This window comes from Pteropus alecto, unplaced genomic scaffold (genome assembly GCF_000325575.1).
Source record: "Pteropus alecto unplaced genomic scaffold, ASM32557v1 scaffold131, whole genome shotgun sequence".
In the NCBI taxonomy this organism is placed as follows: domain Eukaryota; kingdom Metazoa; phylum Chordata; class Mammalia; order Chiroptera; family Pteropodidae; genus Pteropus; species Pteropus alecto.
The window spans coordinates 19,203,095-19,218,444 of NW_006434709.1; the positions used below are offsets into that span (position 1 = coordinate 19,203,095).

Sequence of the window (15,350 nt, forward strand, 5' to 3'; positions counted from 1 at the left end):
GTTTCCTCCATGTTCCAGAGCGCATACTGCACCAGGTGGGAGTCCACCTGGGACGGGGCTCTGATTGAACTGTTTCCCACTGTATCTTCAGTGCTGGGCACAGCCTGGCACATTGCAGCTGCGCAAACAAGATTGGATGCCTGGGTGGGTGGATGGATTTTAAAATGCTCTTTCAGACCCAAAGACTCAAAACTGGGTCCAAAACACAATTCTTTAACCAGTTATAGCTCATATCTCTTGTGTTTCTGTTGAAGCATTTGTAAGGTTTCAATTTACCTCTTGAAAGACAAGGACTCATTCATTCTGATCACAGTCAGCCTGTAACAAAAACCATAGTCAAGGCACTAGCCCCACACCTAGACCCCATGCAGGCAGGCTTTTCCTCTGAGTTTCAAACTACAAAACAAGGGCTGACGTGCTCAGGAAACGTGCAAACACCCCTTCCTGGAGCAGCTGCCCTGGCGATCCTGGAGGAATAGAGCTAGGATCATGCTTGCTGAGCTGGCTGTGCTGGAACAATTTTTACTGCAGCATAATGAGTTCTGATATTAGGGAGAACACGAGTAACAGCCACCGCCGCCAACTGCTAATTCTAGAGGTTTCTCCCTATTATCTGCAGCCAAATCCAGCCAGTGTCAAAGAGAGACGAGGGAAACCCCCAGGTACGTGGAGGCCAAACTGAGCCTCACAGTTCAGCAGAGGGGTCAGAGCAGCGGGGCCTGGGAGGCTCGGCAGTGATGCCCACACTTACTTGAGGCTGTAACTGCAGGGAAGGAAGGTGTGAAAATGCACAAGAGAGAAGCCAGAGTCAGTCTGGTCACTAGGAGAAAGTGCTCCGAGCCACAGAAGCCAGATCCAGATCCCAGGTGGAAAGCCCTCTGTAGATGAGTCACCAAAGCTCAGTCTATCACCAAAGCTCTCTCTCAAATTCTCAAAGTTTCTAAATGTGTGACAGGCTGGGTGTGAGCAAGAGGAAACAAACCAGTCAGCCCTGGGAGAGGTGCCTCCTCTCGGCTGCAGTGTACTCGGCATCTGAGCACTTCCTCTGCTTTGTGTGCCACAGGGAATTCCCAGGGTACTGCCTGGCCTGCTGGCCTGGACCCCCTGAGTCTCCAGGGCAGGCCGGCCCGCCACTCAGCCTCTCGAAAAAGGGAAAGGCTGCATGGAGGGAAACCACAAAATTAGGAAAATTTACCTTGGTTCCAAGTGTGGGCCATCTTTTAGCAAAAGGCCATTCTCTACCTTGTTATGGGCAGCTTGAGGTTTGACGGGGAATAACCTTAACGGAAAGGCACCTGAACTCTGGTCCTGGGCACCCAGGTCAAGCAGAGGTCACAGGAAATACTTGGGGAGACAGAGTGCCTCGATCCCAGCCAGTACTTTGGAAGCTATTTAGGGAGACAGGTGTGAATCAACTCATGGCTGCAAGGATTATTAGAGTGTGACCTTGACCAAGACATGTACCTGCCCTGGACCTTACTTATCTCATCTGTAAGACAGGAACATATTAGTGTTAGGCTGACCATAGGAAACTGTTAAGTTTTCATATGGCTCAACATAATTCTTACCTACATGAGATAATCACCTTGGAACTTGGCATAGAAAGGACCTAAGAAATGTTCCTGTTTTCACCTTTTGACCTTCCACCTGTGGACCTCACTGTAACCCTTAGTACAGGAAAGTGACAATAATGACTGGTGTTTCCCGAGACAGGTGACTTCGGTGCAGTCTCACCTTAGAGCTTAGGTGATGAGGTGGCTAACTGAGGTGTGTGAGGGCAGTGACGGGGTACTTATTTATGGTCTATGTCTGAGATTTCATAATTAGAAACGAGTTCAGTCTGTGGTCAGAGGGTGCTTTCTCTGTGAGGGACACATCGTTCTCCAATGAAAATCAGATCTGCCTCCGGAATCTAAATGGACCAGGCCTGGCTGAGGAAGAATACAATCTCTTGTCCCCCAGACTAGCATCCTTCTTTGAGTTGGAGGTAACCCACTGACCGAAGTTCTCTAAATAAGCCCTGGCATCGCACGGTCCCGAGTGTCCAAAGGAACACTTGTTTCTGGCTGTTCAGGGATCCAGCTTGTGGGGACTTGGTTTCTTAAACTCCACTTCCACACACTGCTCTCAGATGCATCATTTTAAAAAACCTAGTCTCAACCCGAGGCTCCTAAGCTCTGAGGCCACCACCCTCACTAGGACATAAGCTCCACAAGGGCAGGGCTGCACTCTATTTGTTTGTTGCTGTGACTCCGGCATCTAGCACAGGGCCTGGCACAAAGTACATGACGATCGATCGATAGTTTCGCAAATGAGTGAATTTCTTCTGCAGGCACACTTACCTCTGGGAATGACTATCATCTTATAGGTGAGAAAACTGAGGTTCAAAGGGATTAGGTGGTTTGCCCAGGGCCCTCAGTTAACGAGTGGCAGAGCTGGAACCTGAACCCAGGCCTTCTGCCTTGAAAGCGCATGTTCCTTCCACCCCCTTACGTGGGTCACCGACCCAGCACGGAGCTGTTCAATGCGTACTTACTGTTGACATGCTGATAACCATCGCTTGTAATCCCAGAAGAAATGGGTGGGGACTTTTTAGCTCAGTTTCTACTCATTTGGAGACAGGACCTAGGTCTCCAAATGCAGCTTTGTGCACTTGACTCAAAGCTAGTGAGCAAGCCTCATCCCTGTGTGGGGAGCAGATCCAAGATCGCTGCTTCAGGGACATCCCTGGTGGCAGAGCGTGGCTGGGACGTGGCAGCCTGTGCCCGAGCCCGCAGCCCTACCCCACATGGGCAGAGGAGGGCCCTGGGGCTTACCATGGACTCGCTGATTAGGAGCAGCAGGAGGGCTTCCTCAATGTTATCCTTCGGGCAGTAGAGGCTGAAAGACACAAAACAAGGCCTGGCTCCAGTACGGCCTCAGGCAGCACCACTGGCCTGCCACGCCTGCCACACTGGCCGTTCTGTCCTGGAGTCAGCACCAGCTCTGGTAAGGTGACCCTCTCCTGCATAATTCACAGGCACCAGATACCGCCGGCAGCTCTTTATCGTGCCCCAGAGTTATGGATCTGAAAGGCTGCAGTGGGCAGACTGGCCAGAAATACTGCAGATGCTCCAGGGGAAGAAAGAGCCCTTCCTGCATCCAGCATTGCATCAAGTAGCTGGGGCAAGGTGCAGGGCAGAGCGAGAGAGAAGCTCTGCTAGGCTGTCACAGACCTCCACCTTCAATTATTGGCACAAACAAGAGAGACGGTGTATTCAGTAAGACTATCAGGAAGGCAGGCGTTCCCTTAATAATTTGTGTGACTTTTGGATGCCTTATAGGAATTTCCTGCCAACCTCCAACCAAAACTTGCCTTCTTTGGTCTATTTGGCTCCTGATGATAGTGAAGGGCCTGTTTGGCAGTGAGCTAGCTGGGTGGCAGCTGGAGGAAAGCATGGGGAAGAGAGAGGGGCTGCCACTGGGGGCCGAACCCTAGCTGTGGCATGAGGCTGGCGTACTGGGTCCAGAAGGGCAAGCAGAGCTTACTTGTCGCCTTCGTAGAGGTGAGGTTTCCGCAGGGCTTGCATGATGAAGGAATTCTCCTCCTTGCTCATAAACTCGGGCAGAGGGTGGGACAGGGGGCTCCAGTAGCACTCTTCACTCAGGGAGTGCAGCAGGACCCCTGCCAGGTGCTTGGCCGCCATCTGGCAGAGAGGGAGGGGCTCAGGCTTAGGTACATGTTGGCTTTCCCGATATGGCCAGAATGCCCTCCATCTCAACCTCTCAGCAAATGTCCCCACTTTGCGAAGTGCTACCCCTTCAGGAGGCCCACTATTCCACTCCCAAGGAACCCCCTCCCACACTGAGGCTGTCTATCCTTTCTATTAGCCTTCCATGGCTCCTCAACTTTTCACCCTCTATCCTCCCCTAGGCGAAAGGTGCATTCCTTCTTTTGCTGACCCCATGAAGCCCAGCACAGCTCTGAGTATATTCACAAGCACTTGCAGAGCATAAAGCCATGGGCAGAGGCAGCTCCTTCTACTAGATACTTTTTTGATATATGACCAGAAATTCAAAAGCGAGAACCAAGCTCTGGTTTGGGGTGAATGAAAGCCTAAGAAGGCAGGCCTAAATTGGAACAGCAAAGAGGAGTCTAGGTTATTTACTAAGATCATAAACAAATTCATAAGAATTAGCACACCACCTTGCTAATAAGAAAGGGTGGCAGTAGCTTTCAATTCTGATCTAAGGCTAGGGGCCCCCTGCAGTGCTATGATGGGAAGGATGCTGAGGGTGCTTCCTGGGCTTAGTGGGAGAGAACGCTGAGACTAACAACGTCTGCCATGAGCACAGATGGGGAGAGCAGAAGTGTGCATGTGCTATATCGCCATCCTGGATTCAGGGGCTGCCTGCTAGGACTTCTGCTGTCTCCCGCTGGAGTCGACCCTGGAATAAACCGGCCACGGCCAGCACCCAGCACCCAGAGCCCAGCCCTGAGGCCTCCCCCGTGTTACCACTTTGAAGTTCTGAGTTGCTTTGGTCTCCACAGTCCGTAGGACCTCCCGGAGCTCTCTCATGCCTTTCACGATATTCCTATTGAGAAGACAGCAGAAGCAAGGTCATTAGCAGCCCAGTTCCTATAAAAGCATCCTCAACAAACCTGCCGGCACTAGGAGCCCGCCTGAGTTTTATTTAAAAACATTCAATAACTGGAACAGAAGGTCAGAGTTCTAACACCAGGACCCTAGAAGGCCAGGACACCAGCCACCAAAGAACTGAGGGATCCCTCTCCCCAGACCCCCTGAAACTCAAGCTTCCAGTTTGCTACTGGAAAGGGACCAAGATCCAGTGTTTCAAACAAGATGTTTTCTTGGCCTAAGAGCCCTGCGCTGCTGTCAGACTTTCTGAATTGAGTTGGTTTCAAATCTTCCATCTTCAGCCTCCACATCTGGTCAACACCAGAATTCATCCTCACCTCTCAGTCCCTTCCACCAGGGCCCTAGACTGGCCTGCATCACCTGGATAATCACGTTGGCCAGTCTCACACCCTCTAGTCAGCCCTCTGTGCCTTAAACTCACTTTCGAGCTTTTTAAAGTGTGCTCCATGATAAAAAATACATTTGACATTGCGATCCAGTACATTCACACACTTTCCTTACCTAAAACTGAAGCAAGTTTCTTGACATTTCACCTATCTCTACTATGTGTAATCCACTCTATTTTTTATTTTGTGTCTCTCCCTACGTCCCTTTTTATAAAATGCTGGCTGCAGCCCACTAAACAGATCTTGCAACCCACTAAGAGTAGTTTAGTGGACTGTAGTTTGGACTGTAGTTTGGACTGTAGTTTGAAAAACTGCTCTCACCACCCTTTGAGGGGTCTACCCAACATGCAAAAGTTATTTGTTCCTCCCTACATTGGCCCCTTTGTTGGTTCCCTCAGCGCTTACAGAATCCTTCAGCGGGCATCCTGGGGCTGTCTGGCTCCGCCTCTTGCCTCTCTCCTATCTCATCTCCCACCATTCAAGTCCTTTCTGAATGACCCACCATGGTTCCCTATGTCAAGCTTTGGCACAGGCATCTCTCACTTCTTTAACTAGCTTTTCTCCTGTTTATCCCTTAAAAACCCTTCCCAACACCACTTCCTCCTTGCAGCTGTCCCAGGTCCCTCCTCATGCTGTGTCACTCCTGTACCTGTTAATTCTTCTTCTGAAGGAAGCATGACATTTTTCAGTCATTTTCTATTTACAGGCTGACCCCTCATGACCTGGGGGCTCGTCTGGCTCCTGAAGCTCAGCCCTGGCACAGCCCCTGGCTCACAGCATGTGCTCAGCATGTGTTCAGCCGATGTCTGAGGACGACCCTTCTCATCTGCTCTAGGGGTTCGCTGGATCACAGCACGAAATGGAAAGCAGAGGCTGATGGGCCAGCAAGTTAAGAAATGAAAAGATCACAGAGGGTGAAAAGCCAAAGGTGGCAGCCAGGAAACTCATGTGAGTCCCTCCTGCAACTTTCATGCATGAAACAGATTCCTGGGGGCTTCGGGGTCTGGAGCCATAAAAGGACGGGTTTTTAGATCAAGCCCCTGCCTTCTGGGAGATCTGGTTTCAGACAAGCAAGCCCAAAATGTACAAACCACCAACATTATAAACACAGACCCTTGTTTGTAGGGCTGAGAATGGAGACAAAGACCTCCGGGATAGAGGCAGAGTCACAACAGTCTTCCCTAGCATGCCAGGAGCTTCTGAATACCTGGGAGGGGCAAGCAGGGCAGGGCACCTCAGCGCCCTTAGATGGTTCAAGTGTGGCCACTGCTACTGATAGTCAAGAGGGCCAGGGAGGCGGGATCACCTCTGTGGGCTGTACGTGGTCTCCTCCCCTATAAAATGAGGCCGTCAGTTTAAATCAGCAACTCCCAGACTTGTGTTACCCGCATACCATATTTACAATTTTTGCTACTAGCTGCATACCATCAGTTATTTATGTAATACTTTTCTTTATGCTTCAGTAGATCTCTCACCTTAATTGAAGGTACACAAAATCATGGATTTGGTGTGTTACTGTGTAGCACTTAAAACCACCTTGTGAATCACTAGAGCTACTCTTCTGACACTTGGCGAAACAATAGTTTGGACCACAGGTTCTCCAAGTGTGGTCCCTGGACTAGCACAATCAGCATCCCATGACCCTATGAGAAAAGCAAATTATATGGCCCCCATTCCGGACCTGCTGAATCAGAAACTCTAGGGTGAAGCCCAGGAATACAAGTTTTATCAAGCTTCCAGAGGGTTCCGACAGACACTCGAGTTTGAGAACCATTGGTTTAGATGACCCTCAGTGCCTTCCAGTTCTCCTATGCTACAAAGACAGGGACGACCAGACACAGAAACCCCAGCTTTGCAGCCAGATCCTAAATCTGTAATCTTGGGAAGCAAGGCAGCCTCTCCGAGTCCTAGTCTCCCCATCTGTACAAGGAAGATTCCTCATTTGCTCACAGTGCTGTCAGGAAGCATGTGTTAGAGGTTTACTAAATATTATTTTCCTTTCCTACTCTAATTTAGGTCCTAAAGATCATATTGCTTATGTCTTAATTGGCCCCATTATTTTGCATGAATGTTCGGGAGTTAAGGAGTAGGGAAGAGGAGACAGAAGTAATCCAGGAGGCACTTCAGCTTTGTGTCCATATTTTTCTTTCCATCATTCCCCGTCCCCACATAGGACGAAAGAATAGGATTCCCTGGTAGACAAACCATACCCAGGGACAGGCTGGGAGCCCCTACTAGTCCAAGCAGAAGTCTGCAGCAGGGGCCCTCTGGTGCCACCGAGGCCACTGCCTTAGAAAAGAACCCAGAGTTGGACCGCAGGACACCACCAGAAAAGAGAAAAAAGGCAGAGATCACATGAGCTCCCAGCAGGGAAGAAATGGCTGGCTCTGGGCTCTCAGTCTGCGGGAGAGCTCTGCCCTGGTGGCTGCGCCAAATGCCCACAAGCTAAGGCGGGGCTGGACCCTGGGCTGCCCCAGAGTAGGATCCTACGGCCCAGAGGAATAAAGGAGGCTGGTAGGTGCTGGGACCTGTGAGTGATTTTCCACTCTGTGGGCTACCTGCCAGCTTGGCCCAGGCTACTACCAGGAGGTCAGAAGCAAGAGAGACCACTGCCCCTTCCTACTGTAGTGCAAGGACGGTCCTCTCTCAGTCTGTAGTCTCTACATCATCAACATGTGAAGAATGCTCCCAGACCAGCAGTACTGGGACCCCCAGAAAGTGTGGGAGAAATGCAGACTCCTAGAAGAGACCCTATTTCCCCAAGCACACATACAATCAAGGAATCAGAACTGCATTTTAACAAGATCCTATGTCCAAAAAGTTGTGTATTTTTACTATTTCCAAATCTATCAGGGATTTTGAGGTCAAAATAAGCTCCTAGGAATTCTTTAGCAAAAGAAATAATCACCCTCATGTACTTTTTGGACAAATCTCAAATTTTATTAAATGTCCATAGGGAAAAACCAACATCGAGGCTTTAGTGGCCAGAGCTGCACAGGGAGAGAGCTAGGCTCCCAGATGGCACTGACTTGCTCTGAGGTGTTGGGAACGCCCTTCTGCCTCAGCTCACTCCTCTGGGAGGCGAGAAACCAGAAGGGGTTTCTCCCACCAGCCGGAGCAATCCTGACCCAGGTCTAAAGCCGCCCATGCCAGGTAGAGTGGGGGCTTTCCCGAGCCTCGTGAGAGGCCAGCTTGAAAGATCTCTTTGTTCTGGTCTCTCATGCTGACCTTTTTGAGCAAAGCTGCCACTTTTAACGATATCCAAACAGGGCCTCAAACAAACCCTGGCTCAGAATCAGGCTGCATGTGAGGAAGGCAGGAAGCCACTGATTCCAACTCAAGTAAAGCCTGGCTGACCAGGAACAGAAAGAAAAAGGAGCTGTGGGTGCAGGAAGGGGTCAAGGAAAACAGCTCGTCTTAGGGAGGCCTCCAGGTGTGGACGGGCAGGGAAGTGACAAGTCCGTAAGTCCCCTTGTCAGCAGCAGGCAGCAGTGCAGGCTTTTCAAAGTGCTTTGTCTCATTCAGTTTTCGCAGCTTCTGATGAGGCTGGCGAGGCAGGCTTTGTTATCTCAGGTACCAGCACAATGCTCGGCACGTACAAGGCACTCAAGAGATCATTGTGGAATAAAAAACTCCCCATTTTCTGATGAGAAAATTAAAGCCTAGAAGATGTTTGCCTTTTCAGGTCATCACTTACCCAAGGGGAGAGGTGGGCTTATTGCAGGCACCAAGGGGTTCAACTTTTACTTCCCTCTAACTAAAAAGACCCCTGAGAAAGACAACACCTGTTTTTCGACTTGCCATGGTTATACTTTCCTTTGCTTGCCTTAGAACTCCAGGGCTCCCAGGACTCAATTGACTAAGTCTTTATGAAGTGTCTACTACGTACCAAGTACCTGGTCATCAGTCTTGTTCTCAACAGTCACCCAACAAATACTGGTGGAATGAACTGAGAGACTGAATGAGTGAATGAGTATCTTGTTCACGGTCCTGCACATGAGGAGTTCAGGCTGTTAAATTAGCCATACTCTTAACTTATTCAGAGCTTATCAAAGTGTTTTACATGTAGTAGATGCTCAACAACGATAAAAAATTGGGGTGGGGGGGTAGTTTGATTTGAAACAGAGAATAAGAAACTACATGGGATTTTTGGCTGAATGGAACCTAAACAGACACAAGTTCACACGACCCTGACTAGAGGTCCCTGTTTCAGGGCTGACACTGCTGTTGGATGAGAGGTTTCCAGTCAAAGACTCAGAAAAGCACAGCCAGTTGGCAGATCCCACAAGCTGGGGGGTTGAATCAGGAGACAAGGTCAGGTGAAGTTCAAAGGTTATCAAGTTGTTCACTCCTGTCGTGGACCCACGTCATCATTTTCAAAAACTAAAGCTCTCCTCTTCACCCCTAGCCCCAGAAAAAGGCTGTGACACTTCCCTTGTGGGCACTGAGGTTGTCCTTTCTTTCTAGTGAGATGTAGGGTGTGTAGTGGGTGCTAACAATGAGTAAAGGCTATGCATTAAGATAGGCTGGAAGAGTGTATGTCTCCAGTGGGCCTCAGGTCTCCCTGTGCCCCAAAGCGTGACAAAGACCAGCAGGAAGCTCTCCTGGGCTTCACTGCTGAGTGATTTTTGTCCCTGAATCTCCCTTAAAGCAATCTGCCTCCTGCCCTCCCCTGGAACTGTAGATACTGGGGGTGGCTGATGAGAATAAGACAACATGACTGCTGGCTGAACACACCCCTCATGGGTCACACCAAACGGAAAGCTATATTTTTGAAGATACCTCCTCATTTGGTGGTATCTGCAGCCCAAGTCGCCTTAGCTGCTTCTTGACTCAGCACCTAGCTGGCGAGGTGAAGCATGTGTGTGCACAAGCGTGAACACACACATATGCATAGCAGAAGGGGAGAGAGCTTTCATAAGGCTGAACAACCTGCCAAGCCCTGGGGAACTCCCTTAGAAAACATACACGCTCCCTTCTCTATTGTTTGGTTTTGACACAATGAGCACATATTGCTTCAGTAATTAAAAAAAAAAAAATTTTTTTTTTTAAAGAACATTCACAAAACACACATCTCACCTGGTTCAACATACATGGCCCAAGCTCACTCCCGGCCCTGAGCCAAGAATGGATTCTGCAGGGCTAGGCAGAAAGAAGAGAAAAAAACCACCCCAAAGAGAAATGGCTCTTTGCCCACTCCAGGGGAAGGAGCTGAGTTGGCTCACATTTGTGTTCTTGGGAGATGCCCAGAGACTGAGTCTTAGTGAGGTCAAGGCCACTGAGGGACAGTCAGCTTCCCAGGCATTGCATCACCCCAGCACCCCTGCTGTCTCACCCTTAGAGCTGCTTCCTGCAAAGGAGAGTCAAGAGTCCCCACAGCCGGGATTCTGGGCCCAGCTGCCACTGTCCCCCCATCCCCCACCTCAGCTCCAAAAAAGTAAAAAAATTAAAAAAACCATGCCAGAAAGGTGCCCCCTCCTGGCAGCTGGCATCCTCAGAACTGCCTGGAGTGAGGCTCTGATCAGAGTCCACGGCTGCCCTCTGGTGGCAGCAAGGGGAATCAAACGCCAGGCATCCTAGGGCCCTGCCCTTTGGGAGGGGGCCTCCCAATTCATTACTGTCCTTTCAGGTCAATTAGGAACCCTGTCATCAGCCATAGTGCAAGGGGCAGGAGTCATCTGGGGGAATTAACTGCTGGATCAATAGGGCAAGACCCCTGGAAAAAATGAATGTCCCTCAGACACACTAAATGAGTAACCCGACAGCGGTTTCAGACTTAGCCAACATGAAGCAGGCCTAGGTTTCACCAAAGCTCAGAATAAAAGAAGTGCTTTCTGCAGCTCAAGCAAGTGCCACCCACTTTGCACAGTGGAGAACACCACACCCTTCAAATTATGTCAAATCCTCAACTGGAGGGACAAGGCTGGATCCTAGTACAGGCACTGCTTGTGGCCATTTGGCTCCCAGGGGCGCAGCACCCCATTCTCAGCAGGGGCTCCTCCAGTCCCTCTGGAGGCTGGATCCATCCCAGGCTCGCATGGGAATGAGCTCTGGCTCTCAGATTCCTCCAACCAAGAAGCAGGTCCCACTATCTGTCCCTGTTCCTTTGGTCCTAAGGAACCTCTTCTGACGCCCAAGCAGCACCTTAGCTCCTAGCTCCACTGCACCTGGCCCCTCAGGAGGACTGTCTCCTTGGGGTCCGCCCTGTCTCGGCAGCACCCCCACCTCTGCCTTCTTTCCCTCCCCAGCACAGAGCATGGTCTGAAGTCTATATCTGGCTCCTTCAATGTTGGCACCCACTGGGGTATAAGTTCCATAAGGAGGGGCCCATGTCCTGTTCCCGGCTCCAACGCCGAGAGCCAGGCGGGGTGCCTGGCACACACTGGGCTCTGAGGTTGGCTGTGAAACTGACTGCTGGGCTTGTCTCTGGGTCTTCGTACCTTAGCCCCACCCCCACAACTGGGCCCTGACTGCTCTGAACACTGGGAAGGGTTTCTCTCTCTCTTCCTAAACCCCAAGAGCCCAGGCAAGTGGGGGTGAATTTAACCAGCAGGAAATGACCCTGGATCCCTTTAAAGGACTTTTCAGAGCTGACCTGGCAGAGATCTGATGTCAGGTATCTGGGTCTCAATTACCTCCTGACTCTGCTTCTCACACTTCATGCTAAGATAGTGTTCTGCCCCTCACTCCCACCCCAGACATCTGTCAATGTCTGGAGACATTTTTTGGCTGTCACACTGGGGGTGGGGGAAACTCCTGGCATCTAATGGGTGGAGGCCAGGGATGTCACTAAAACCTACAATGTAGGGATAGGCTCCCACAGAGCCAGTTTAGCACTAGGTTTGCTGGCAAAACCACCTGTTAGCCTCGTGACTTTGGGCAAGTACTTCACCTCTCCTTTCTTCCCTCTTCGCACCGTTCTGTGTGGCATGCAATAAATAAATATTAGCTACTATTAAGGGGAGAGGTGTGAAGAAGTTATTTAAAGCCCAGCTGGGCATGCAGAAGTTGATCTGTCACATTCTGGGGCCACCTCTGGGCTGGATATAGTGCCAGGAAACCAAGAGAAGGGCTGAGTTGTTGTCACGTGTCCTGGAGACTGCTGCTTACACGCAGGCTTTCAAATGTTTGGACTGATTGCTTGGAAAAAAATGATGATTCAATTTCCATTCCTCCTTATTTGGGAGGTGCTGGAGGGGGTGCAGGAGAAGAGTCAGTATCCTGGTTTTAAGAGCTGAAGTTTGTGCTTCAAGAGGAAAAAAGTTTGAAAGGAGGGGAGCAGAGTGACAGGAAGAGAAAAGTAACGGAAATTACTTGGGCTTTCCTGGAGTGCTTCTGCTACTGCTGGCACCACCACCACCACCACCACCACCACCACCCACACACACACACACACACACATGGAGCGTTTGTGTGCAGAATGCAGACAGGGGAGGAAACAGTCCCACTCTGATGAAGTGTGGGACCAGCTAAAAGAGAAGGAGCCGCCGCCCGCTCTGGGAATGGTGACTCAGGTCCCAGGGGGGCAACGAGAGCCCTGAGTCAGCCTACCAAGAATTAGCCCAGAGACTCGAGCCATCACCAGAGTCCCGTCTGTCTCCTACATACCCCACAGGCTTCTCAGGCTGCCCCTCCACACCCCCATCTTGGAGAGGGCATGGGTTTCCGGGCCACTCAGATCTGAAGTTTGAATCCCAGTGGGTGAGGTTGGGCAAGGTACTCAAACTCGCCTTTGTCCTCTTGCATGTGAATTGGGTCATATGACCTTGTGCACTGAGCACATGGTCCATCCTGGCACACAGCAGGTGCTCGATATCTGCTGGTCCTCTACTTCCTTCCCTCCTGGCTGTCCTTGACATTCACTTTAACCTTATCACACCTGCAAAAACTGCAGTGTGGGGAAGGGGAGCAGGCAGCCATGAGCAGGGGAGATGGGGAGACCTCAGCAGATGGGGAGTTAACAGTAGTGCCTCTTGTGCTCAAAGTGTCTTCATTCTCTCTCTCTCCTTGGACCCCCACACCCCTAGATGCAGGAAAAACAGAAGCCCCTTGTTAGAGGGGAGGAAGCAGAACTGGAGGGTAGAAGAACTCGCAGAGGGCCAATGAGTGGCCTCTATCTCCCAGGCTCCGCCCTGATGTCCTTTAGGTGGTGAGGGCACCCATCAAATTCCTCAAACCAGAAGCTGGGACTACACCCACCGAGCTCAAGCACACTCAGAGGAACAAATGTTAGGCTGTGAGCAGCAGGGTCTTATTAACCCCTGGGTTTCTGCTGTGGGCAGGGTAGCATAGTGGTTAAGAGTGTTAGACGGGCCCTGCATACATAATCCTGGCTCACCCCAGGATGAGTCATTTAGGTTCTCTGTGCCTCAGTTTCCCACAAGTAGAATGGGGATGCTAACAACAGCACTCACCTCAGAGGGCTGTTGGGAGGACTAAATATACATGCAAGCAACGTACTTAAACAAGTGCCAGCACAAATTTAGCCCTCAACGAGTGGCATGTATTAGTAGAATGAACATTTGTAAAATGAATGAATAAAGGGGACAGAACACTGAAATTAGAACTGTCCCCCTCCCACAAAATCTACTCCATGGGGCTCCCAAACAGAAGAAAAACCCCTCTTTTAGCCTCTGGAGGGAGGACTTCCTAAATCTAGAGCAGGCGCCAGTCAGCAAACTCTAATTTATAAAGGGCCCGGGAGTAAATACGTTAGGCTTTGCCTTTTGATCTCAGTCTCTACTGCTCAGCTCTGTGGGTGAGACAATATGTAAATGAGTGGGTGTGGCTATGCTCCAATTAAACATTTGCAAAAACAGGTTGTGCTGATTCCTGCAGCAGAGGTTCAGCTCCTTGGGTGCACACTGGGCTTCAGAAAGTACTGACAAGCTTAGGGTAACAAGCCTGCTCCTCCTTCCAAATCTGCAGGCAGGGGCTGAGGGCAGCATCTCTCCTCTGTCCCCCATTCATCCCTGAGCTACAGGTGCAGATTGAGGGGGTCCCCAAGGGGTGGGGGCAGAGCCCGGCAACAGCAGTCTCCAGCTAGAGAGAGGCAGCTGGGCACAGCTGCTTGGGCGGTGAAAACAGGACCCAGCCCACTGGGCCGCTGGGCCACTGTCTCTCTGAAACTGAAGCTCAGCAACCGAAAAAGCACAAAAAGAGCAGATGGTGGAGCTGGAGCAGAGGCAGTGTGCTCCCTAGTGTCCTTGTGATGTCCCCCAAGACCCATCCCCCCAAACACGGGGTGGTCTGAGGAACCCGGGGGTCCAGGGCCAGTCCCATCCTTGGTGGGTGAGCTGCCTCTGCTCTCTGGGTGTCCCCGTCCACATATTCCAAATGGGGACACCACTGCCACCCTGGCCTAGCACTTCAGGAATTAAAAAGAAAAAGAAGAGCAAACAGTGTAAAGTTCAAGCATGGTATCATGCGCAATGTTTAATTGCCTATTAAAATTTTTTTCTATTAAAAGAATGAATAAAGTGAAATTTAACAAAAATAAAGCATATCAAAAATGAAATACAGGCTTCAAAAGACTCCAGCCAGTCAGAGCAAAGAATGCTCTGTGATCCTGACCCCAGGTTCCTCACCTGTGAGGAAGAGGTAACACCTGTTGGGCTGCCCACACTGCCCCAGGAGGGCTCGAGTGAGGCGAGGTGTGTGCTGAGCACACGTGACGCCCTCCACTTGCCCAGGCTGTCCCTACAGCCCCTGCCCACAGTTGTCTGCAGAGGGTGGTATGATGCCAGGGAGGGAGCTGCCAGGCACCAAGTCTCTGCTGCAGAGCCACGCAGGAGACCCCCGCCCCAGTGAGAGTCGCCAGGTGGTGGAGGCATTCTGCAGGCAGGACTGGCCCTGAACCACCCAGGAGCCTGCAACACGTCCTGCTGATTGTGAAGCTTTTCCCTCCCTCACCATCCCCCCCAACACACCCATGAAGCAGCACACCGCCACCCCATCCGGCCCAGCCAGGACTAAAGACGGTGTCCTGGCCCCACAGTTCCTGGGTCTGAGGTAGGTGAGTATTCCCAGGGCCCTCCAGTCAACGCACAGGAGAACAGCCCTTCTGCCACCTCATCAGCGAGGACCGTGGCATCTCCCAAATGATGCCAGGCCTTTATTTTCACCACCTTTCCCCTGCATCTCACTCCCCCTTAAAGTTGGAATGAGTAGCAATCACCTTTCCCATTTGATTTTTTGTGGAGATTGAGATTACCAACATCTGAGGCAACAGTGAACACCACAGACTGGCATTCTCTGACCAGCTCGCTGTCCTGCCCCCTTTCCACATCGGCCTCCAGGCTCCCAGACTCTCCCGTCTAAAGAG

The 15,350-nt window shown here is 50.9% G+C and overlaps 1 protein-coding gene across 3 annotated transcripts in view; it reads right to left on the minus strand.

The window, feature by feature from the left end:
• The window catches only part of TTC7A (tetratricopeptide repeat domain 7A), a 111,666-nt gene that overhangs the window by 65,082 nt on the left and 31,234 nt on the right, over positions 1 to 15,350 (minus strand). For all 3 annotated transcript variants that reach the window (XM_025045222.1, XM_006909621.3, XM_025045221.1), the window contains exons 6-8: positions 4,497 to 4,575; positions 3,529 to 3,686; positions 2,817 to 2,880 (exon numbers count right to left, since the gene is read on the minus strand). In XM_025045222.1, coding sequence (XP_024900990.1) covers positions 2,817 to 2,880; positions 3,529 to 3,686; positions 4,497 to 4,575 — 301 coding nt within the window. The remainder of the gene's footprint in view (positions 1 to 2,816; positions 2,881 to 3,528; positions 3,687 to 4,496; positions 4,576 to 15,350) is intronic.